Source organism: Aythya ferina (assembly GCF_964211825.1).
Source record: "Aythya ferina genome assembly, chromosome: 11".
Taxonomy (NCBI): domain Eukaryota; kingdom Metazoa; phylum Chordata; class Aves; order Anseriformes; family Anatidae; genus Aythya; species Aythya ferina.
This window is the reverse complement of record NC_140307.1, coordinates 12,605,427-12,630,838: the sequence shown is the minus strand read 5'-3', so window position 1 is coordinate 12,630,838 and position 25,412 is coordinate 12,605,427. Positions and strand designations below refer to the sequence as shown.

Below are 25,412 nucleotides of genomic sequence, written 5' to 3'. Positions count from 1 at the left end.
GCTTGCTCCCAGCTCTCTCTTTTCTGTGCAGAAGGTGGAGCTGTTGAAAAATAGACAGGAAAGGAGGCAGCAGGATACTTTGCTTCAGGGGAGGGCAAAAACTGAATTCCCTGGTCCCTGCCCTTGTGCCTCGGAGCAGCATGGAGCAGCAGGCAGGCTTGCTGTGCCTGTGGGGTCAGACAAATGAAGAGCTGCACGGGAGTAGCACACATGAATAGTTGCACTTTATTTCAGGGCAGCCCCCCGCAGAGGCAGGAGTCAGTCATTACAAACAGGGGTCACACGTGGAACACCGAGCGGTGAGGCCGGGCAGTGATCTTCACGTGGCACTGAGCAGAGCAGCACTCACGGGCAGGGCCTGTGCAGGGACAGAAACGACCTCAAACAGAGTTAAAAAGTGTGGTGAGGGAAGGGGGAACCAGGGGACCCAGCCCCTCGGGGTGCTGCGGGGTGTTCCAGAAGAGTAACCCCTGTAACTAAGATGCATTTCGTGTGGGCAAGGCCCCTGCGTCCTTCCTCCAGTAACCTGCTGAGAAGAAGCCCAGCCCAACACCCCCATCTCTCACCTTCAGCAGGGGAGCGCAGTGTAAAGGCTCCCTGCTGTGCCCCACACCCCACCCAGGTAGGGATTGAGAAGCTCTTTCCTTACATCAGGGCTCGTGCCCTCCCCTTCTACCTCTTCCTTTTTTTTTTTTTCTTAAAGGTGGGGGCCCTCCTGCTGCATGGCTGCCCACGCACAGGGCTCCGGTGCTCCCTCAAACCACCCCGCAGTGAGAACAGCGCTGGGCCCAGCCACCAAACCTGCACGGGTGGCAGTACCTGGCTCATGCAGCTTCAGACAAGGCCCCTGGGATTAAGCCTTGGATATTTTATACACTGTTACTGCCCCACGGGTACAATCTGCAGTTCAGCAGCCAAACCCCAAGGAGCCAAGAAAAGCAGGGATTTAAGCAGCAGGGTCTCCTACCCAGCATCTTGAGTAAGGAAAGTGAAAAATGCAGGGATTAATGCAGGGATTAGGACTAACACTGTACTAAAGCACCAGGCTGCAGCTGCTGCCCACCTTTTACACCCAGATGCTGCTCCTCCGCCTGGTTAAAGATGAGCTGAGGAAACAAAAAGGTAGAGAGAAGCCTTGCACCTGTACATCACCCAGCCAGCCCCACGGCTGAGCATTTTGTCAGAAAAAGCTTTAGGAACAGGGGTCCGGACACCGAGAGGGGCAGAGCCTGGGTCCTGCTGAGGTAGATGTGGCAGGGGAAGCTGCAGCTGATGGGGCACTTCATGCATGCCCAGGTTATTTATAAAAGCATCACAGAGAACTGGCCCTAAAAGGGAGTAAAATTGTCTTTCAAGCATTTTTCACTAGCTCCAGAATAACCTTTTCCCTAATGTGACCAGGCACTGACTGCAGTGACCCTGACAGCCCTGTAATTACCAGGGCCTTCCTTCTCACCAGTGCTGACCTTTGCCAGCCTCTGGTCGACTGGGAGCTCTCCAGATTCTCAAGACCTTTGAAAAAAAATACTGGCGAGGTCTCCCAGCGACACCAGCCAGCTCTCTGAGCACCCTGGGCTCAACCCCATAGGGCCACGGCCTTACACACACCCAGCTGCAGCAGACCCTGCTTGGGGCGTGCTGGGGTTTGTCCTTCCCGCAGTCACAGCCCTCTGCTGCTCGGCCTCACTCCCAGTGCCCAAACCCTTCCCTTTTCCACCTCAGCCCTGTAAGATCCCTGCCCACCTTGCTCAAGTTCTGCCACTTTGGCACCTCCTGCTCCTGTGCTCTTAGAAAGCAGCTCTCCCTCTCTCTCTCTCTCTCTCTCTCCCCCCCCATACCCAGGGTCACACCTGCACTCCCAGGCAAATTCCTGCTCCACCGGGGCAGTCTCCTTCCTCCTCCGACACTCAGCCTGTGTTCTAAGGCAGATAAAAGGCAAATAAATGCAGGTGCCCGACCTGTGGACTTGCAGCTGCCCGCCACCCAAACGAGCCCAGCCCTGACTGCGCTGCCGTTCCCCCGCACAGGGCAGCTGTCCCCGTGCTCCAGCCCCCGCTGGAAGCCAGCTGCCCCGGAGGAAAGGCACCCTCTGAAGCTCTGGAAGCTGCCAGAACAGGCTCTGGGGCAGGTTCAGGACCAGCAGAAGCTTTGGGGAGAGGAAAGGGCCCAGGAGGGTGGCAGAGCTTCGCCTCCCGTCTGTGCCCACGGCACCGGGAGCAGGCAGACGCAGCTCAGCTCACGGCACCTCCTGTGTCACCCCAGGGCCAGCTGCGGGTGCACGGAGAGCACGAACAGGGAGCTCACCCGAACATCACCCACAGCAGGGAACAGGCAGAGCGATGCTTCCCTGCGCCTCCCCCGATTCACACAACCACTGTGCCAGAAAGAAAAAAAAAAAGAATAATTATTTTCCAAACCACACCTCGCTCCCCAAACAAAGAAAAAGCCAGAGGGCAGGAGTAAAACCTAGCTGAGGACACGGGTGTTCCTGGAGCATGTGCTACCTGAGAGCTTCTGGCTCCTGGCACAAGCTTTCTGAAGAGGGAGCTCTCTCCTTGAGGAGCGGAGGGCCAGGAGAGCCAGCGAGCTGCAGCTGCCTTTGTGAACAAAAAAACAGAGGGGGGGGGATCCAAAAGAACCGAGCAAAACCAACTCCTCCCTCCCGGTACGACTGCAACAAAAGGTTATTTCTACACAACCAAGGGCTGCTGTTCCCAGCAGGACACCTTGAAGGGCTGGGAAATCAGTCTCAAGCCTCCGAGCCACCCGCTGCTTGTAGCAGACCCTCTCAAACAGCCCCTCCGACAGCCCCCCGGCCAGGCTGGGGCAGCGCTGGCTGCCTTGGCCAGGGACAGGCACCACCTTCCTGCGTGTCCCTTCACACAATGGCACAAGAGAATGAAGACAGCTCTGCAGGAAGGTTTGCTTTCTTCTTTTTTGCTTTCACTTTATGACTTTTTTTTTTTTTTTTTTTTAAATACACAACTTTTCTTCTGGAAGGAAAACTCTCCAGAACTTCACATCCTTAAGGCGTCACGAGTTTACTAGCCGGGATCCACCAGACAGCTTTATTTGACAGACATCCTGCTCTCTTCTCTCCCTTCAGATCCGCGGGGCTGGACGGGCTCTAAGTGGAGTGCAGGGGGATGACGAATTTGCTGCCGAAGGGCGAGTGGTAGTTTATCCCCACCTCCTGAAAGACCTTCTGGGGAATGCCAATGTCACAGAGGTACACGCGCCCTGCCCTCTCGCCCAGCGGCAGGGGCAGCCCCAAGGCCAGCGACCACTTGGCATCGATGCCCTGCTCCATTTCGCTGATGGGAGGGTCTATGCTGAGGACGGGTGCCCGGTTCTGGTTGGCCCAGTCCACGACTGCTTTGTACCAAGGCTGATCTCTCAGAAAGGCATTTTCGTGACAATCCAGGCAGTTGATCACTAGGTCAACAGGGGTATCAGGGAGATCTGAAAGAAACACAAGCACTGTGAGCACCGAGGACCAGCCTGAAAACACGATCCAAGGCTCGGGGCTTTCCCTTCTTTTCCTTCTCTTTCCTTTTTCCTTCCCTTTTCCTCCCCTGCTGCCAGCAGAGACTTCTCCTTTTTGCCTCCAACACCCACAGGCTTGCTGCAAGCAGTCTGGCCTCCCAGGCTGTTATTACTGTCCTTCTGCAGGAGACACCGACATCAATATTTAAAAGCTCCTGAACTTGCTGGAGAACATCCACAGCCTTCCAGATACCAAACAAAACCTCACTGAGCGGCCAGCAGTTCAGCAGACCTGCCCCAGATGGCACTGCTGAGCCGGCTTCTCCAGCCCGGGCAGCCCAGGGAAGCAGGGGATGACTTTCTCCACTAAAAAAAAAGCTGTTTTCTAGCCTGCATGATTGGAAAAAAACATGTATTGCTCTGGAGCACACTGATTAGCTTTGCTACGGAATGGCAAAGTGGGAGCTGCAGGTGTTGCCTGCCCCACCGAGACCTGTTGGTCTTGCTGCACTCACCTGCTGCACTCTCTTCATGAAGCACTCAGAGCAAGGACTATTTTATTATAACGGGCACACGGCTCCACCAGCACTGCACAGCCCCCCACCCTGCTGCAGCACAAATCATGCCCTAATTCCCAGGCTTGTTTCTCCCCCAAAATTTAAAAGAGCAAGGTTTGGAAATAATTTTAAAAGAGCTAGGTCTGAAAATAATGCTGACGGAGCGCCAAGCAGAAGCCAGCCGGCTCACAGAAGGCAGAGCATCGCCGCACTGTGTGGTGGATTCCAAACCAGCACCCTGACAGCTCAGCGAGGATGCATGCTTGGTGCGAAACAGCAGTTGGATGCTCATCTACTTGCTGCTTCGACGTGCTGAACAAGGCGAGCCTTATCCTGGGAGAATGGCTGGTCTGACTCAGCCCCAGACAGCAGCTCTTGTGTTCCTTCAGACCGGAAACATCTGCAGCAGCACAACTGCTCCACTGTCGGACCTCTCGAGGCTCTGCTGCCCTGCGGGGCCGCTAGATGGTGCCACCGGCTCGGCGCAGGGCTGACGAGCAGCTCTGCCCCTCGCTTACCTTTGACGCTGGAGACCTGCTGGCCTTGTGTCTTGCTGAAGAGGTTCAGCTCGTTGGTGATGGACTCCAGCATCTTGACGAAGTTGGGCAGGAAGAGGATGACGTGGACGTCGTGATTGGAGAGGTGCCGCCCGCAGCTGATGCCCTGCGCCCCCTTGACGTGGGGGCCGCACAGCAGGGCCACCGTGGGCCGCTGGTGCACGTTCTTCGGGTTCAGCCTGAGGGGAGACCGAAGGGAAACGTCAGTAAAAGCCAAGGATCTCCCGCCTTCGTCCTGCGAGATGCAAATCAACAGGTGCTTTACAAGCCTTCCGTCACCTCTGAAGAAGGAACCCACATCCTTTTGTAGTGCTGACAGCAGAGAGCTGTTCTGCCTGCAGGTTCCCTCCGAGACCTCTCTGCACCCGCAGCAGAGCAGTCCCAGCCTCGCCTGGCTCCTCACACAGCCAGCTTGTTCCCTGTTTGATGATGTGTTTTCACTAGTCACATAGCAAGCTTCAAATCGGTGCCTTTTCACTTTCAGGAGGTTTCTTTTCCCCCTTCTGCCCCTCTGATTTTGAAGGATGTTGTAAGAACTGCAGTAGTTCGATGCAGTGTGAAAAACAGGCAGCGCTCCAAAGCCAGCACGAGGGCTGAGCAGTTCTGCACTCAGATTTCGCATCTGAGAGGGTCAGTGCTGCCTGGTAGCTCAGCCCTTACTGCTTTAAATCCAGCACTTGTGTCCTGGGCTGCAAGTACCGTGCTACTGCGTGACCAGGAGACAGACCGCTCAGGTTTACCTTCTGTTTTAAGAACAAATCATGCAGAGCACCTACCAGCAGCACAAGAAGACGTGTGAGTGCCTGCCCACACCAACAAACCTGTAAGTGCAGGCCCAGAACAGACCTTTTTCAGAGTCGGCACATCACTCGTGCAAAGAGCAGCAAGCACACTCCAAGCCTGCCCCCAAACCAGGCACCCCAAAAGGACAGGATGTTCGCAGACGCCTAAAAGCCAGCTCAGCATTGTGAAGAGCTGAACGGCTCGCTCTCACTGGCCAACTTTTGTTTTGTTGATGCCATTAGACAAAGGAAAAGTTGAGTTGTTTGCAAAAAAGGGCCAGCTCACTGAAATTCTGAAAGGGTTTCAGCAGCTGTGGGTTACATTGGTGCAAAACTAAGTTCCCTGAAAAAATGCTCATGAAATGGAGAGAGAAAACAGCAGCTCTGCTTCATCTTTGGCCCAAGAGACTTCTATTTCCAGGACAAAGGAGACAAAGGGAAGCCCTTAACCATCCAATCACCCATCCAAGATAGCAAAATCAACCAGTTCCTTCCTAGAGAGGTTGAATATTAAAAAATGGGGAATGAGAACACAAAAACCTGCAAGGCTTCCTCCCAGTTCAGGAGCCTGAGCCTCATACTTGTTTGCGTGATCCCTGGGACATGAGCTGATGTGTGAGGTACCACAGGTCTGCAGGCATCTGGGTGAGGTTTTTCTTTCAAGGAAGCAGACGGCAGACAGCTGCCTCCAGCTGCAGGGCCAGCACAAGGCACGGGTGGCAGCCACACCACACTCACCTCCCACGTAACCTCTGAGTCTCTTTTACGTTGCCCCCACTTGGAGGAGCAAGGTCAGAGCAGCGAGCTCTGCTTAGAGAGGGCAAATCCCGGGGGAGCTCGAGGGAAGAGCTTTACCTGTTGGGCCCCCCGAGGAGGCTGAGCGCCATCTGGCTCGCGCACACTCCCGTCATCTCCAGCCTGCGCTCCAGAGTCAGCCCGTGCTTCTCGGCCACCGACAGCAGCTTTTTGTGAAGCTCGTAGGACACGCTCGGAACCACCAGCCCGGAGTCTAGGATTCAGAGAGGGGAGGGAGGAAGACAAAGACATGATCAGAGACGTTTCCCAGGACGGTGCAGCCTGGTGAGATTTCATATGGCAGCACCTGGAAAAGGCTTCAGCGATCCTGGATCCTGGTCTGCGAGCCAGGAACTGCTCCAGCACACGGCTGAGGAGGCAGACAGACAAACAGACAAGGGAGGTTTTCTCAAGCACTGAGAGCAGCCCCTGCAGGAGGATACAATTCTTCTGCATTTCTGGCCAATTCTTTACATGCTCCTTCTCCAGGCAGGTCAGTCTGGCATTGATTTCACAAATCAACCCTGCAGTAAACTCACCTGGAAATAAACACAGAGGATTCCCTGCCCCAAGAAAGCAGCCTGCTCAGAGGGGAGCCAGAGCAATTGCTTGGTGGCGTGCTCAGTAGCAGAGGACAAGGAACCTTGAGTACTATTTCCAATTACATGGAGAAAAGAGTGCAAAAGCTAAGTGTTGAGTGAGAAAATTGCTGCTGCTGCAGCCAGCAAGACACCCCTGAATACCTTCAGCCACAGACACCACCTCTTTAATCCAACGTGAGTGCCTGCCCAGGTCACTCACGAGCACTGCTCTGAGCCCAACAAGCAACCCCAGCAGCGTCCAGCTGAGCGAGGGCTCTGGACGTACTGGGAAACAGGCTGGTAGCTCCTGCTCCATGGGACGGGCAGGAAAGGTGCAGGGGGACAGGCACAAGGGGTGGAAAAGGGTTCAGGACTCAGACTTCTGCTGCAGCTCAGGCAAACGGCAGAGCATCACCAGCTGCTCGCCCTATAAACCAGCACTGACTGGGACCTTACTGGCATTTTTGGTGCCCAGGACCGCGTTACAGAGCCGGTTGTTTACAGAAGCGAAGGCAGAAAGCAGCTTCAGCTCCGCTGGAAATTCTTTGCAAGACTTCCTCGCTCACGTTTCAGAGAGAAGAGCTGAGCAGAGTCACAGCAATAATAAAGGGCCGGTGAAAATGCTCTGCAGCGATAGGGGTTCAAAGGGGAACAGCCACAGCGCACATCCGCTGAGAGGAAACCTAACAGTTACTCACAGGCTCGGGCTCCTTTGCAGAAAAAGAGCATGAGAACCAGCGGTAACGAGCAGTTGCCACATTCAAATGAGAAAGGCAAGGCAAGGCGCACTGCTAATCGCAAGGGATTCTCATTCGTACTGCCACGCTTCCTCGGGGTGCTGGTCACAAACCACTAAGCCGAGCCGCCGCGGTAACGGCAGGGTCTGTGCACTCTGAGGTTTTTGGAGCACGTGGCAGGTACTCCTGCGAGGTATCAGCACATCCAGCCTGGCTGCTCCGCTGAATCCCTCCGGCTTTCGCCTCCGAGCTCACCAGCCGAGGGCTCCGCAGCCACGGAGGGACCAAACGTGTTCAAACACTTGACCTCGCATGCTAACAGCCGATTAAGCTACCTCTGCTAATAATCTTTTATTACATGCAGCACACATGCAAGCATGCACATTATCAAAGTCATTTCAGGCTCCTGATAGCAGCCGCCGAACGTTTGGAGTCATAAGCCACTAATAATCCTAAGCCTGTCACACCAGTCACGCACCTGCCCGCCGTTCACACACCCTCTTAGCCTCCGGAGTCACGCAAGGCTCAGCTCGGGCTCGTTCCCATTCACATTTTTGCTCCTTCCCCGGGCTGTGTTTCTCAAGCCAGAGGGAGGGCTCGGAACCAGCCACCTGAGGTCAGGGTGTCGCCCGCGAGCTTGGCGAGGCGCATCCTCTGCTGACACGAAGCGAGGGACCCGCAGAGGGGGGCTGCTCAACCAATTCCCTGCTCGACCTTTGCACGAGGCGGTGGAAGAGCCAACTTTTGGTCCTTACCTACCTGGTGCAGAGCCACCATCTCCAGCTCCTCCTCGCCCGGCACCACGAGGTTTCACAGCTCCCACCGGCCGGAGGAAACCCAGTGCCCAGTGGGTTAATGCAGAGGGGCTTACTGGCACGGGAGGGACTTGTATTTAGTGTGCTACACTTTGTCCTAATTGCTCCCTCTCCAGAGCAGGCTCCGATGCCAAGAGAACTTCCCTTCTCCGCGCTCACGCAAGGGCCGACCAGTCAGACGGGCTTATCGGAGCCAGGCCGAGGGAGTTAAACAAACTCGGGCAGAAAGCAATCCAGGAGGCGACGTGTAAAGCCACAAACAATAACACGGCTGCAACAGAACTGAACCCCTGCCAACTTTAATTATGTTTGGGTTGGACAGCGCGTCTTTATTGTTTGGTAATGGAGGCAATAAAATAAATTAGCTCGGGCCTTTTAATATTAAATAAATGTATTTTACAGCTGCCTGGGAAAAAAAAGATAAAGACTGAACAGTTTTGTGACACGCAGGGTATTGCTGGGGCCTGATTACACACGAAGTGCACTCGGCTTACGGGGCACGCTGTGCCCTGAGCACAAACAAGTCACCTGCTCGAGCTCCCCCGTGCCACGCTACACGCACAGAGGCTGGAGGAAAACCACCCCCGTGGCCGCAGGACCATGCAGCAGCGACACGAGGTGGGTACAGCCTGCGTGCATTTGGGGCAGACGGGATATCCCTGGGCTGTTTGCTGCCCTGTGCTGGCTGCGAGGCTGGAGCCACCTGCCTGCGGTCTCGGGAAAACACAGCTAATTGCCCCACACGTTGCTCCAAACGGGAATCATCTCCCCCACAACCTTAAGGGCTAGACTGATTTTTTTTAATTGTCATTATTGTTAATTAGGACACATTCTGTGGAAGCTCTGGCTGCCATCCCAACGTAACCTCTCCCAGCATCAACGCACAATCCACGTGGGCTGAGCAGCAGCTTTGCCCCACAACTGCTTTGTTTTGTCCCGTGGTTGGGTGAAGTTAACTTCACCTGCACCCTACTCAGAGATCCCAAAACACTACCCACATTCACGATATGCAGTCCCTGAGCCAGTCATCCACAGCCTGAAGAGCTAAAAGCTGAGAGAAGAGGACGTGGCACAAGAAAAGCCACGCTGCCTCTGTCACCAAGCAGGACAGGACCAGCCCCAGCTCCGGAGCCCGGCCCCTCTGCACCGATCTGCCCCAACGCACACATTTTCTTCCTCCATCTCCTTACCACGTGGAAAAGGAGTTTCTTGAAGGACAGGCCTGAAGTGTGGGTAGGGAAAGCACAGAGAAACAAATATCAACTCTTGGCCTGATATTTGAGCTTGAACTTGACACACAGATAGCTCAAATTTCTCCTGCAGCTGAGCTGGAAACAAATCCTGCTTACTTTCCAGAAGAGGCACTGCGATGGCAACAGCTCACATCCCACACCACCGGCGGTATCTGGAAGAAAACCCGCTTTGCACAAAGCCTCAGCAGCACTGCAGGGAAAGGAAGGAATACCTCATCCACCTGGCACACGGCCATCCTCTCCTCAGCCCGGCATGCCCCTGAAGGTGCTGCTTCAGCAACATCCACTGCTCGCCAAGCCAGGCTTCGGGCGCAAGCCCACTGCGTGCACCTGTGCGAAAGCAGGGAGACGGGGTCTTGTGGGGTGCGAGGATGTCGCCTATCAAACTGGGTTGAAAAGGGAGATTTTGATTCAGTTTAATCATCATGAACCAGAACCCCCGGTACGCACGTGGCATGTGCTAGCAGTGATTAAACACAGTTAGGAGGGAAGAAGAGAGAAATGCAAAAGGGAAGTTTGGAGAGCCCGATATGCCTGAGATTACGGAGCCACTGATGGTGAACCGAGGCACTCCATCCTGCCAGGAACTCCTCTGAGCTCACACCCCCACAGAACGTTGGTGTTGTGGCTACTGCTGGCAGACCTGACCCCAAAGCACTGTCTGAACACAGCTGTGTCAGCACTGGTACCCAGCAGGACAGAGAGGCCCCCACCTGCCCATGTTTCAGGTCTCTAGCTAGACGGCTCCAGGAGCAGAAAAGACAGCTCACCCCTCACAAAAGCATCACCAACCGGCCTTGCCAGGGAGGCAGATGTTTGTTAAACAGTTGCACTTCCCCTTTTCAATGCAGCTTAATGGTAAACAGAGAGACAGATCAACAGGCCCCAGCCCCAGAGAGGACAGAGCAGTGAAATACCAGGGAACAAGGCACACGTGGAGCCCCCAGGAATGGGCACGAGTCGGTCACCACCAGAGAACTGCCAAGCTCCCAGCTCTCATTTACACTGGGAGCAGATCCCCACCTTCATTCCCACTCTCTCCACCATAATCCCCTCCCCATGGCTCCAGACCCCTGGGCAGACACCCAGCACTATTTCCCCTCTTCCTGTCCATCCCAGCATCACCTTCTCAAGCCAGCAGGGCAAACCCCAAAGCGTTTCACACCGTGGGAACACCGAGGTAGCCTCCAGCATGCTGGTGAAGCCAGGGCTGTGCTGAAAGAGGAATCCACATCGGCCCTCCCGTGCCCATTCTTGCCATTCTCCCTGCACAACTCATCCTTTCCTCGCCAGGAAAGCGGGCAGCAGCACGGGAAGCTGCCCTCTTGCCCTGTACAGTCTGACCATGTTTTGTCTGGGCCAGACACAAGTTTCATGCCACGGAGGACGGCACACGGCCTGCGAAGAGGGGATACGCTGAAGGACCAAGCAGCCCTCAGCATTTCCAGGATCATTTCAGGCACAAAATACTGTAAAGACAGCAGACAAAGGAGGGAAGAAAAACTGCCTTTCCCAAGTTCTTGTCACCGAGGACAACTGACCTGCAGGCTGTCGGGGATGACCGTGATAACTTCTGGGAGGGTAAGAAAGAAAAATCGCAAAGGGACCCAAGGAAACACAAACCCAAGCTGCTTTCATCCAACCTCCAGTGCTGAATTTGAGCCAAAAGCCTCAGCAGACCCAACGACTTACTGCTCTACTTCCGAACATACTAGCACGCACACTTGAGTGCCTGGCACCACAAAATTAGCTCTCAGAGAAGCATCTTGAGGGACTCGAGTGCCTGTCAAGCTTTGCTTACATCCCACACGGCTCGGCTTCTTTCAGCCGGCAGCCACCACGCAGACTGGGAGCCCTGCAGATTCAGCTTTTGGAGGACGGGCACCAGCACTCTGCTGGTTTTCCTGCTGCACGGGTCTGCTTACTTCCGAGCTCCATGGAAACACAGCATACAAGAGCATGCGAGGATCCCACAGACCTTTCTCCTCTCCCACGGTGACGAGAGCTGGATGTTAGCTGGCTGTCAGTCACCAAGCAGCATCACTCTGTGGGATTACAGCAGACAGAACGATTAGTCTGTCGGCCGGAGCTCTTTTAAGACACTCATCTTCAAGACTGGCCTAGGGAAGAAATATAAAGTACTTATTTCCCCTATAGCTAACAAAATGTGTTTTGTTTTGTGTTTTTTTTGTTGTTTTTTTTTTTCTTCCAGAGATCCCTATAGGAGTCTAAAAACAACTCCACAAAGAGAATTCAGAATAATAAGAAGAAATCCTGTGACAAATATACCCAGAATAACGGCATTCAGGGCTGTTGGCACTCTCAGCTCATTTCTGCAGCTGCTGCTCTCTGGGTTGCTGAGAGAGGCAGCCTGCCTGTAGCTCAGCATCCTCCTTCCAGCTGCTAAACAAAGAGATCTGGGCTTTTTGAGTGACAGCCCCTGACTGCCCAAGCACACTGACCATCCCTCTGTCCTTCTGGCTACAGCAGGCTGAAGGCTGGCAGCAGCAGGCCAGTTACAGCTGTTTACAAGAGCTTTTGCTAGACGGCCCGAAGCATTTCCGAAGCAGAAGCAAACTTCCTCTGCTGACACAAAGGAAGCCGCCCTCTGTGGGAACACCGATACGCAGCGGTGGGACCCTTCTAGCACCGCTCGCAGGACTGGGGCCGTGCCCTGCTGGGCATGGGAGGCAGGGAGCAGCAGTTGGCAGTGCCCCTAACACGACAGCTTCTCCTCCAAACCAATCTAGAACCCATCTGGGAGTCTCAGCACCCCTCAGGAGTTAATGAGCCTGGCGAGACCCCACAACTACAAAGGAGAGGGGTTTGCCACCTCCCTGGGTGGGCTTGCCAAGAGCAAAACAAGCCAAGAGCAGCCCTTTCAGCGGGCTGCAAACAGGGAGCCAGGAGCTCCCATAGGAAAGGACAACACAGATTAGCCAACAATTCCATTTCCATCCCCTGAGTTATGTGCTGGTGCTTACTGGTTGTTGCACAACACTTCTCCTCCAGGAACCGTGCTTCTAGAATCCTGCATCAGCTGTACTTCTCAAACTGGCAGCTAACACTCGGGTAGCTTTTGTTTCAGACCCACACAGAGGCCCTGGCTCCTCTGGAACATGCCAGCTGGGAGATGAATTGACAAGTAGCCAGTTTACCACCAAGAAAAGCTCGCACAAAAAGGAAGAAGCACTTATTCACACAGTACGCAGTCAGCTGCGGGAGCTTCGTGCCGCAGGATGCTGCAGCAACACAGAGATCGCACAGGCTCAAAGAGGAATAGGTTAAATTAAGCAGAAGAAAAAAAAAAAGTCATCAAAAGCTCTTAATACTAAAATACCACTTCTGCTTCAGGAAGTCTTAAAGTCGTCAAAGAGAGCGCTCAGGGGAAAGTCTCACCACATGCTTCCTCCCGTCTTTCACTTGTCCTTAAGTAGCTGCTGGAATCAGAACACCGAGTCGGACGAGTTCAGACTGACCCAGGACATTTTTACCTGGATCAGAACAGATCAGCAGGGCAACAGAGGACACAAGTGGAAAGCCAAGATACCGCAGTACAGCAGAACCATTAAGAACTGACATTTTTTAATTGCACAGCAGCCAATCACTGTAAATCAGCTTCCTTCCACCAAGTGCTTCACACCCCGCTGGAGTTTCTGAGAGAAGAATGACAGAGCAGAAGGAATGACAGACCAAGGACCTGCTTACCCTCGTGCCCAGCACGCAGACCACCAGGGTGCAGCACTTCAGTCTCTCTCTACAAAGAGACCTGAAATTTGATTTTATTCTGACGTGGAAAAGAAACGTTGCTGGGATGCTGAACCTCCTTTACTGCTATGTTTTGCAAGTGCTACAAGGGATGCAAGCTGAGGGCAGGGCACCACACGAGTACACGAGTGGTTGGAAATACGGACGGGAAGAGCCAGAACCATTTCTTTTCATACCAACGACATTTAAAGTTCCTTACAACCACACAGAGGTCTCTACCTGCTGCCCAAGCAGCACCAGGAACACCTGAAGTCCCCTGCCTTCTACCAAAAGAGCAGGAATTACGACACGCTCCCGTACGCTGGAGCCCCAAGAAGAGCCCTCCTTCCCAGCAGCCAGCAGTCAAGCCCACGCACGCTCGTCACGCCACTGAAATCAAAGCACGGATTCAAGTGGTTCCACTTCGGTTTCTGTTCTTTTTAATGCAACCTCCAGCTTCGTCCCTCCCTGCAAACAACTTACCTCGTTGCCCTATCTGAGTATTTTTGGCCTCAGAAATATGGCAAATAAAGGTTGTATGGAGATGCAAGGCTCAGATCCGACCTTACACACGTGGATGCCCCTGCTCGTACCCCGTTAAGCTGACAGACACCCCCGGGGGAAAAACAATCCACCACACGTGCCCCAACAGAGCTGCAGAGTGTGCATCCTTATCAGTAAGGGATCTGGCATACCAGTGCAGAACTCTTTGTTCGCGTTCTGGGGTACGACAATCCGTCTGTAGACGATGGGCTCCGACTCCAGGATGTTCTCGTCGTGCCGGTAGCGAGCCGGCTTCTCGCTTGGGGTGCCCCGGGAGCGGGTGCCACTCCGCCTCTCGTAAGTCTCAATCTCTTCAAACACAGCTGCCTTGTCGAAAAGGGCCAGGTTCCCCTCAAAATCGAAATCCGTGTCTGGGATTTCATCGATGTCATCCCCGAAGCACTCATCGTCTTTGCTCTTCATCTGCCCGTTTTTCAGGCCGCTCTTCTTCGGGGTCACCTGGTTGGGGTGGCGGCTGCTGGACGACCCTAAACAAAAATACAGGCAAGTTGAAAATACACAAATGGAAAAAAAAGTGTAATCAGTGGACAAAGCCATGTTTCTTGCTTGCTTTCTCAAGAAATTTTGTAAGAGGAAAGCTCACGTTTGATGTCTATTGACTCGAGGGATTGTTGCTTCCCAAAGAACCCGCAGGCCTCGTCTTTAGCTTATCTAGGCGTGAGTAACACCAACAGAAAACCCAACGCGAGGCACCGGGAAAGAGATTTCAGGGACTTTCCTCTGGCAAGGGCAGGAAAAACAAGCTCGACCCCAGTAGCAAAATAAACATTTCTGCTCATTTAACGTAAGAGAGCATTATGGTAGTGTTGAGGTATTGAGCAAGCCCTGGGCTAGGGCTGCACTATTCCTGCTGCACTGGGCTCGTGTTTGTGCAGGCATGTGGCCCAAGACTGTCATGGAATTTCCCTAAATTTCAGAGGCTACCGTGGGTGTTTTCTTCTGAAACAGGTAAGCCACCTACTGATGGAGAACTTAAGCCCCTGAAAGTATTTCTCTCTCGTTCGCCATCACTAGGTGTGTATTTCTCTAAGCCAAGATGAAGCCCTTTCCCTTTCCCATATTGCATTTTTCTACTTATTCATCGTATCACACGTTTAAGGGGAATTATTTCCAATCAGTTACCATGCCAGCCGGATTTCCCTCACATGAAGACGAAGAAGTCTCACTCCGAGGGCTGGTACAAACCCAAACGCAGTCACAAGGCTGACGTACCCCGTTATTCATTTCTTACATTATTCTGCAGGTCACCCACATGCAGTCAAGACCAGACGACGTTAACCTGTTAGTTATACCCATCGTTAAACCTGCCCACACTAGGAAAGATTTCAGGCCCATTTCAGCAATTAGTTATCACCTCCACTGCCCAACAGATGGAGTAACTGTTACCACACCAGAAGTGTTTGCTTCCCTAACGTATTTCTCACGTTTTAGGAGAGATTTTACCCCCCTGAATGTTATTTATACAGATGAGCTTGCGGACAGAACCTGTTCGCTGACACACAAGCAAATCACCACCAAGTCACCAAGATGACACGTGCCTCTCGTCCATCACCCTGCACACAGCTCTGGCTGAAAACGCACCTTTTTTTGTTTTACATGTTATTGGCAATCAATGAAAGGGCACAAGAAGAACTTCAAGTCATCTGAGGATATTTAGAAACCAACCCCAGAAGACCTGCAATATGCCAAAGCTTCGTGGTGTCCCACAAAGTTACCTGTTAGCCTCAAAAGCACAGACAGGTCCAGCTTGGTCTTGGCAGACTGCTTTCTCTCCCACCAAATCTCATCTCTCACTTCCCCCATTTCCCAGGCGTGAAGTCCTGTGCTCCAGCAACAGAAGAGCACGTCGCCTGGACAGCAGAGGAGCCTGGCCCCAGCTCCTGCAGGAGCACTCACCCATTTCAGAACCAGGCCAGGAACCGGTCTGTTCGAGGCCAACGTGCCGATTTTGGCCAAGTTAACGAGCAGAACTCATTTCTCCACCACAAAGTTACTCAGTAGCTCAATTACACCACTTAAATTGCAGCAGTTAGCTTAGAACATTTACAACTACCCAAATCCTCCAGAGAAGAATCCATAAAAAGCAGTTCCCTCCACTTTCCCTACCCAGCAGAGGCTCTGCAGCCCAGAGCAGGGAACCCCTTCCTGGAAGGTGGCCTCACCTGGGTCTCTCAGGTGCTTACTGAGGACTTTGTCACAGTAAAACAAATTTGCCAGAGCTCACCATGAGCTTTCCCTTTCTCAAAGCTAACACCACGTCTAACCTATCCCTGGAAAGTCCTGGTGCAGCGTGGAACACCTCACTGCTTTTATTCTGTTAGGAAAGCTTTGTCTCAGGAAGGATTTTCCCTCTTGGTTAGTTTTGCCCCTATTTTAGGCAGCCCGTCACTTGTTTCTGCTGCTGAGGTGACTCACCCAAAAGCTTTCCCAGCCCCCACAGCAGGGATGCTCTCTGAAACAGCCAGCAGAGTGCCTTGAGAACCTGAGCTGAACAAAACAGACCTCAACACTCTCAAGCAGCTCCAGTCTCCAACCACACAGCAATTCACGAGTCCTGCAACAACTGAGAACGCAGGCAAGTCAGAAGCCAGTTCTTCACACCTCGAAATGAGGGTGACAAGACCCCAAACCTTCCAAAGGCTTCGCGGAGCCCTTCTTCCCTGTAAAGAAACAAAGCAAATCCCTTTCCAGCGACCACTTCCCTGCAGCCTGCAGGATTTAGGCTAACCTCCCTGTGCCAGAACCCCACCGGCCGTAGCACAAAGCCGCTTCAAAGCTGCTGCTCTCAGCACGAGGGCCAGTCGGAAACGTTTCTGCTGTGCACGCTGGGGCAACCGAAACCAGCGCCGCGGCGTCATGCGGTCAGCGTCACCACACTTTGTCAGAACTCTATTTCTGGAGCCTATTTATAATTATTTGAAATTATTACTAATTATAGCAGGCAGCTCGCTTTCAGACGCAGTGATTCTCAAGCTGCTCGGGACTTTGGGGATTTTATAAACAGCTGGGTGAGAACAGACTGCTGCAACGCACCTTTTGTCAAGAAGGAGAGAATTCAAGGATTTCTAGCAACTCAACACAGCTTGGGGGAGGGAAAGGGTGAGGCCTCCTGGCAAGGATGATTTCAGCCCAGAAGCTGCGACCAGGCCTTTACGCGTACAGCTTTGAGAAAGGGAAAGCTTTTCAGTAGCCCCATTGATTCCCAAACCAAAGGGGGCACACCAAGTGCTCCGAAGTTGCACACAGCTTGGGCTGGAGCTGGCGGCCAGCACCACACACAGCTAACACTGCTAACAGCGGCACGAGAAACAAAAGCCCAGAGCTACACAGCTGGCCGAGCCCTCCAAACACTTCCCTGACTGCCAGGCGAAGCAACAGGCGAGGGACTCAAAGTTGAGATGAAGAAGCTGGAGCCTGCTCTGAGCACAATGGGAACAAGCCTGCCTCTTGTGCAGCTCTCCAATGTTTTGGCAACTCCGTTCCTGTTCCCCAACAAGAGTTCTACACCGCCTGCCAGGTTCTTCTGCAAACAACTCCGCTCTCCCCTCAGCTGACCTGCGGAACAAAACGTGGGGCCGGCAGCATCACCATGCGATGGGCCCAGGGGAGAGAAGCAGCTGATGCGAGCAGCATGCCAATGCTGACAGAACCAAACAGCGCGTTAGGAAAGCTGCAGGAACAATGGCTGGAAAGCTCCCGGGCTCCCTGCAGACACAACGACTGCGAGCCAAGAGCAGACCTCATCAAATCGAGACGTGCTGGCACTGTCCCGCGCAGCTCGCTAATGCGGCGGGTGCCAACCCCACCATCCTGCTGACCCACCCGAGGGGCTGCGTTACCCCGTGGAGCAGGGGAAAACTCAAAGAATATGAGAGAGAAGGCCAGCAGGAGGATCACTGCCTTCCAGGGCTACCGAAACCCAGAGCTCCCAGCCCGGCTCCTCCATCTGTGCACGGCTTGCTAAGGAGAACAGCACACGGCTCCCCATCAAGCTGGCAGCTCAGCACTGCACAGAAAAGTGCCTCCCTCTAAACAATACTTCCCAAATATTTTTTTTTCATTGGAAAAAAAAACCTCACGTATAGCACACAAGCAAATGTAAAGTCTCTAGCGAGTTGGCTGCCTTCCTGTGAGATCCCTGCAGGAGCTTTTACCGCCAGCCCTGGCATGAACGAGCCCCGTGCCAGCAGGGCACACAACCCATTGTTGTGTAATCTGGGCTGCTATTTGTTGTTTATTGATTTCTGTCACACAAGTGCTCCGAGGGGGAACTTTGTCCCTGACTTAGCACGCTAAAGGGCATCGAGAGGTTAGCTTCCAGCCCAGGCACCGCACAGCTTCGGGTCAGGCTGACATCACAGCCCGGCCTTGCCTCGATCCCTGCAGCCGCCACCTCTTCTGTTCCACGCTGGAGCCTTTCAGGCATCGCTCGCCTTGCTCTCCACGCACACTGCAGAGAGCAAGGGTTCAATTTTCTACCTCATTTACGGTCCGCACCTTGCTCAACCTGTTTCAGATTTTCTCTTACAGGCTTTGACCTGCTGTCAGGCTTCTGTAAAACTGCTGCGAGCTGTTGGTGTGCTGAAGGGGTTTGAAAGGCTCGCTGCTCACCCCACACCTACCAGGTGCTGCCTGAACAGTGCTACACGAGGTAATCCAGCTGGGCTCTGCCCAGCAAGAAGAAAGCAAAGCAGGGGTTACTTCAGATAACCAGGTAGCTGGCAGTGTAGTTTGAAAAGTTTTTTCCTCAAAACATGCCTTCACCCCACCCCCCCCACCTTTCTGGCCTTCCTCCTCCTACCAACCCTGCTTGGCCATCACTTTAAAACAGAAGGGAATAAGAAACTTAAGAATTTGTCCTTCTGAAAACTTAAAACAAAAGGCTGCTCAACCTTGTAAACTGATTTAAATTAACAGAAATCAGAAGAGCTGCAACTGTTTCAGAAAATGAGAGCTGTTGGTGGGGGAGGAAGACTTCCAGAGGCCCAGGAAGTTCTCCAGATAAGGCGCAGCCTTTGATCTTGCTGTTTAATTGGCCCTGCTCACCTTGCTTTCATTTCTTTTCAAGACAAAACAAAAAAAAAAGGCAAGGGAAAGAATTAAATCATGGAAATACGCTTGATATATCCTGATGCTTCAACATTTGAGTCATGAACTACACTAGATGTATCCTGATGTTTCAGTAATTGCAGCCCAGGGGGCTCCGAGGGCAAAAAAAAGCGAGCACAGCCAGCCTTGGCACAGCGTGAGGGCTGGCTGGAGATTTATGATCAGAAATAAAAATAACGGATGCCTCGCTTTGAGATGTGCTGATCCTATCTTTACATCATCCTCACTAGAGCGCGTTAATTTGTGTTTTTTTTAACCAACGCAGCACAGCAAATACCGTTTGTAATGACTCGTAGGGGGCTGTTGTGATAGGTCATGGTTGTGCAGGCTTTAAATAGAAAAGCTTTGCAACATCATCAGTTGTTTCTAGTTCCTTGTAGAGAAAAACAGGCTGGCAACTGGGCCGTTTTCAATCGGGAAGCACAAGAGGAATGAGGAACTCGTATGAACTAGCACTATTCAGTTCTACATTTCGCAGCCTTTGATGCTGATGAAGCAGATTAATGCGCGGGGTGAGATCTCCGCTAATTAGATTTGAAAATTCACTTTGACAAAGAAATGGTTGAAGAATTGACTTTTTTACAAACAGGCGTCAACCACACTTCTCTGAGAAACGCTGCAGCAAAGAAAACACCAGCATGTTGCTCTTTGCACGCTCAAGTGGGGCTGCTCTCCAACAGACTGAAACAGGGATGGGTAAAGAATTACACAGCAGCGACACGGCAGAACTGCAGTCCCACTGATGAACAGCTGCCTCCTTTCCACCCCGTGCCCATACACCTTTTCCCTGTCGCCTCCTGTAGTGGGTTCCCTCTTCTTTTCAGCCCAACCTCTTAACCTCACACCAGTAGGTTAAGCAACAGGAGAGTTTTTGTGAACATTCCTCTTTATTCTACCTCATTCACAAGAGACACACAGAACAGTCTGCAGCATTTCGAAGTTCTGAGGTTTTCCTTCAACAGCCCTTGAGAGGGGAAAAGAGTTTCAACTCAGGTTAGCCCTGGAAAGCTCGTCAAATTCCCACACCGCAACCAACATCAGATCCAAAATGCTCCTGAACCAAATAAACGAAGTCACATACGTGGTTCCCTCTTACCTGTACGATTCTGCAGGTTAGTTTGGACAGACACACTTCTGAAACAGCGAGCACCATGCCTGCGTGCAGCCTAAGTAACACCGGCCTTTACTGACAAATGACAGCACTGTGAGTTCTGCTGCAGCCCTCCCAGCCTGCAAACCAGGCTCGCTGCACACCTGAGTTAAAGCTCCCTGCTCTCGCTACTCAGCTGAGCAGCACTGACTTCTGTGTCCAGCAGGAAAGGTGTTTCACCTGGAAACAGCAGCAAGGAAGGGTGGAGAGCATCTGCCTCCAAAGAACTCTTAGCAGCAGTGCAACGGCAACGGGGACAGCAGAGAAGCAGCTCTGCACAATGTTCCCTGCTGGCCTTTCGGTAAGGTAGCTGCAAGCTTACAGAAACAGAATGTCTTTTGTAAACAACATAAAAAATAAAAACAACCACAGCAAGCCAGCAACGACAGATCAGACCCAACAGCCTGCTTCAGCTGATGACACTCACCCAACAAAGCGTTTTGGATCGCTGTACTGGGCTTGTTGTGCAGTACCCACACCTCTGTTTGTAAGGCAGGTGCTGCACCTTTTAGTGCCGCTGTCTGTATGCTCGTACCAGGTTCTGGCAGAGGTTACATCACCTCCCTGTACAACGTCAGGCACGTGCAAGACCCTCGGAAGATCTATACTGGTAAAATCCAGCCCTTCAGGTGGCAACGCACGTACAAAAGGAAACAAACCTAAGTTTCCAGACCCGTTTGAGATGTTTTAGCTGAACTGGGGCACACGCTGCAGCAGCGACCCAGGCGAAGAGGAGAGCTGCAGAACACAGAACACATACTCACAGGAATTGTGCCTGCGCCGAAAGCCTTTGGACTGAGTCAGGGTTTCCACGTGGCGATCCATGTAGCTCTTGGAGCACTGCTGCTGGGGGGAGATGATGATGTCCTGGCTCTTCACGTCCGTCCTCCTGGGGATGTTCTGCGGGGCGCTGCTGCACATGGGCTTCTTTAACATCTTGCCGGTGCCGTTCTGGCTGGGCCCCACCTGGCAGCCGACCCCCGGGATGCCCAGTTCTGTCTGCTGCAGCTCCCCGCATGGCCTGCTGTCCTCCGGGCCTGGGATCTCCAGAATCTTCAGCTCAGTGATGTCACCTGCCCTAAAATAACAAAAGGAATAGAAAAACAGACATTCAGGAACTTGGTGTTCGGGGTACTTTTAAAGAAACAGCCTTGAAAGAAAATCGTGCAACATTAACCAGAGGTTTTTGGATGTCATAGTCAATAAAACAAAAGGGAAAAAACATTTTAATACTCAACCACAGGCTACATGCCAGGCATCGAAATATTCACCTGAAATTACATAAACTTTAAATAAAATCTCGAGTATTTCTAAACTGCACCTGGATTTGGCGTAGGTTCTGTCCCTAGCTGAAGCAGGGATTGGTCAAGCAGAAAATTGAAGCAGCCAGCACAGCTCTTTGAGAAAGCCTGCGTTAATTCAGCAGTTTCTAGCTATTATAATTAACCTCAGCCTGGAGGGTGCTACTACTTTTAATCCCTTCCTACATAAAGCGCTCCTTAAATGAGTGCTATTCGTGCTCAGACAAGGGTGTGCTCGCTGTTTCTCAAGACATAGGATAAAAAAAAAAAAAAAAAAAAACAGCACTGAGCACGAGCCAAAGTGAAACAAAGAAGTGGTCACGAAGACCTCCTCTCCTCCATCTGCACCAACTGCAAGACAGGAACCAGAAGTTGGGGTGTTCAATTTAACCTTTTAAAGTTTGTGTCCAACTGGGATATAAAACTAACAGCCTGGAAGTTAGCAAGAGACCTGAAAGAATTGTCCTTCCCACTCTCTTCAAAAATCAGAGTTTTATAGGAAAAAAAGGATTCCCTGCAGTCAGCACTTGGTCCTATTTTTAAAATCGGGGACTCAGGCACTTCGCTGTCGTAATATGAAAGTTGCAGAGGTAACAGGAAGGTGTCCAGTGACAAATGACTCTTATTTATTCTTTTTTTTTTGAGCGCAGCGTTAGCAGGAGCTGGTGGGAAGGGACTCAGGAGAGCCAAGACAGCACCACACTGACCCAGCGCCCTGGTCCCAAACCATTCTGTGTCTGCACAGAGGAAAGAACATGGGGAGAGAAAGGAGATGGCTCTGGATTTAACCACTGCGTGTAATCTACCTGTTGTGGCCATCATTTTAAGTGAGATTCCCCCCTCTGCTTTCCCTGACACTTTAATAACATGAGTTGCTGAGGGCACAGCATGAAGAGTAAGCCAATCCCTCAACTACCCAAGAAGTGCACACATACACAGAATGCACAGAAATCACACACACAAATACATTCACACACACTCACACGGATCCTCACAGCACTTCTCACAGAGCAGAGACCAAAAACAGCACCCTTCTGCACACAAGCTGAGAGAAACGCCTGTGGTGCTTCTCACCTGAAGCTGCTCAGTAGCAGGAGGGTGAATTTAAGGCAAAGAGCATGTTTCTGGGGAAAAACGACCCAAAATATCCACCCAGACTGGAAAACGCAGGAGAAATACCACCACTAACCTGAAGGTGACTTCTGGCACGAGGCACTTGACCCCATTGTGGAAGGGCCGGGTCAGGGAGATGGTCTGGCTGACCTGGTCCACGGCAGACACTCGCCCCTGGTAGACGCCCAGGCTCTCTCCGCAGTTGATGGACACGATGCTCCCCAGCCAGTCCGTAGCCATGATCCCGGGACTCGAATCCTGCAAAGAGGCACAGGCCTGGCCGTAAGGTGAGGGAACAACAACCCGTTGTTCCCTCAGCAACACGTTAAAGCCCTGCGCAGGGCTCTGCCTGCACGTTTGGAAGCCCTGCCGCTGTTTGCATGACTGAAGAAATAGTTCAGTAGCGGATTTCAAGGCTAACAGCTTCCAAACAGAGCACTGAGCTTTGCCTGGGTATGTTTTCTCTGGAGCTTCAACCAGGGAATTTTCCCTTCCCTCTGTAAAGCTTTGATGTGCACACAGCGGAGCAGAACAGCTTTTGTGAGCGCTTGGCAGCGAGGGCATTGACCTCAGCACCTCCAAATTAAAACCAACACCTTAAGGAGCACAGACAGTGCAGAGGGGGTAAGAAAACAATGCTGGAGCTCAGCACAGCAGTCTTCATGCTGTCCAGGGCCAGGATTAGCATTGCTGTCACAATGTGATGGCCAAACAAAGCCATGCTACTTTCCAGCACCCGCACCGAGCTCCAGGAAGGACACAGCTCTGGGAAGGTGACAGCCTCGCTGGCACCACAGGAGAGCTGACAGGCTCATGAGAGAGAACAGCCACTGCACGTTATCTGCCTCTTGTGCCGTCACCCTCGGGAAGAGGGAACACGCTGGGAATTCACTCAGTTATGGGGCACACAGGGGTAGGAAGGCTGGGACGTGACCTGGGACAATCAGCACGTAAAGCACGCTTCTGTGGGCAACATTTCAGGTCTCTTCAGGCCCTTTCTGTCCTGAGCTTTACGGAAAATAAAGATGCAAGAAAAAACACATAGAGAGAGCTAGGACACATGCATGCCACCAGGAACAATAAAAGCTCCCTTCCCCCAGCTTTCAGGAGACTTCAGGAAGGCTTCAAGAAGAAACCAACAGGGATCTGGTCACCAAGCCACGTGTTCCTCAGGACCAGCCCTTGCCCATTTCTGTGTGTTTATATTTACCCACGACAACACCACCTGGACTCCCAGATGATGGCCGACAAGAAGTACTTGCAGAACGTCGATAATGCATTTTGGAGAACCTGCAGCACGGCTAAAACCTCATTCACTTTCCCACCTTTTGCATCTCTTTGAAAAGGAGGCAAAGCTTTCAGAGAACAGGACCACTTCAAGAGGAACCCTTTAAAGAAGGCCCCGGCCCTTTACAAATACACAAACAGCTCCCTCTGTGTGCTTGCAAACAAACCCAAAGGAAGGGAACTGCCTCACAGCACCTCGCTCGTGTGCTTGGTCACTTGGAGAAAGAAGGAGCCACGCAGGCAGCGGATGATTTACTCGGGCACGGGTGGGAAATAGGAAAACGTTCGTTTGTTCACCCCTCCTGCGAAGCCAAACCTCCCCCCCAACACCTTTACATCGCGAGTTACTGTCCGCACGCCCCTTGCATCCCCCCAACCCCTTTCAAGCGGCTGTTGGCGACGCCCGTGCTTCGGGAGGGTCTCACAACCCCCGCAGGCTGCCCCAGCAGCCCGTCACCGCCCCGCACCCCCCAGAACCGAGCCCCTCACAGCGCTGGCTCCGCACGGGGTTGCAGCGGGCCGAGACCCGACGGGCCCGAGGGGCGGCCGCAGGGGCTGGGGGAGCCGCAGGGGGCGGGCCCGGGCCGCGAGGGGCCTAGCCGGGGCCCGAGGGAGGCCGGGACCAGGCCCGGGACCAGGCCGCGGCCCCCCCCGGCCGCTCCCCTCAGGCCCCGGCCGCCACCGGAGCGGCCCCGCGCGGGTCCCGGCGCCGCGGCCTCGCGTCCCGGCGGCTCCGTGCCAGGCCCGGCCCCTCCCCGGTCCCCTCCCGGCCCCCCCGGCCCGGCCCGGCCCCGCCTCACCTGCGGCCGCCGCTCGCCGCCCGCCGCCCCTCCGCCTCCGCGCCGCCCGCCCGCTGCGTCACTTCCTGCCCCGCCGCGCCGCGCCGCTCTAGCCGCCGGCGGGAGATCATAGAGAGGCGTGGAGGAATAGAGCGTGGCGCATGCGCACCGCCGGGGAAGGGGGCGGAGTGCGCGGGCGGCGGGCACAAGGTGCAGCGCCGAGCGCTGAGGGGCGCATGCGCAGGGTGGGGCGGGGCGGGGCGGGATGGGGCTGCTACGTCACACCTCCAGGTGCCTCGGCGGTACCTCAGGGGCGCCTCCATGGCACCTACACCATCCCATAATACCTGTGTGACACCCCCATGGCACCCCCGCCATCCCATAATACCTGTGTGACACCTCCATAGCACCCCCACCATCCCATAATATCTGTGTGACACCCCCAAAGCACCCCCACCATCCCATAATACCTGTGTGACACCCCCATGGCACCTCCATGGTGCCACTGCCATCCCATAATACCTGTGTGACACCCCCATGGCACCTCCACCATCCTATAATACAGAATCACAGAATCACAGAATCTCTAGGTTGGAACAGACCTCAAGATCATCGAGTCCAACCTCTGACCTAATACTAACAAGTCCTCCACTAAGCCATATCCCTAAGCTCCACATCTAAACGTCTTTTGAAGACCTCCAGGGATGGTGACTCCACCACTTCCCTGGGCAGCCTGTTCCAATGTCTCACAACCCTTTCAGTGAAGAAGTTCTTCCTAACATCTAACCTAAAACTCCCC

The 25,412-nt window shown here is 53.2% G+C and overlaps 1 protein-coding gene and 1 long non-coding RNA gene across 2 annotated transcripts; one reads left to right on the top strand and one right to left on the bottom strand.

Annotated features, from left to right (window-relative positions):
* Positions 1-202: 202 nt before the first annotated feature.
* Positions 203-24,749, bottom strand: EDC3 (enhancer of mRNA decapping 3). The gene is made up of 7 exons (XM_084532230.1): positions 24,635-24,749; positions 22,624-22,805; positions 20,898-21,211; positions 14,006-14,341; positions 6,238-6,391; positions 4,562-4,779; positions 203-3,462 (listed from the first exon to the last, which is right to left on the bottom strand). Exons 2-7 carry the CDS (start codon positions 22,785-22,787, stop codon positions 3,128-3,130), a joined length of 1,521 nt encoding a protein of 506 aa, XP_084388356.1. The 5' UTR covers positions 22,788-22,805; positions 24,635-24,749; the 3' UTR covers positions 203-3,127.
* Positions 15,678-18,809, top strand: LOC311442856. Its single transcript, XR_014696911.1, has 3 exons — positions 15,678-15,830; positions 18,405-18,525; positions 18,792-18,809. It is a non-coding gene; the product is annotated as an uncharacterized lncRNA (long non-coding RNA).
* Positions 24,750-25,412: the final 663 nt, after the last annotated feature.

Excerpts from the sequence above, each read along its gene's own strand:
- EDC3 (XM_084532230.1), bottom strand. The coding sequence starts at position 22,787 with ATGGCTACGGACTGGCTGGGGAGCATCGTGTCCATCAACTGCGGAGAG. Across the intron at positions 6,392-14,005 it reads GAACAAAGAGTTCTGCACTG|ACTCCGGGCTGGTGGTTCCG; the intron begins GTATGCCAGATC and ends TCTGAATCCTAG. Across the intron at positions 4,780-6,237 it reads CTCCTCGGGGGGCCCAACAG|GCTGAACCCGAAGAACGTGC; the intron begins GTAAAGCTCTTC and ends GTCTCCCCTCAG.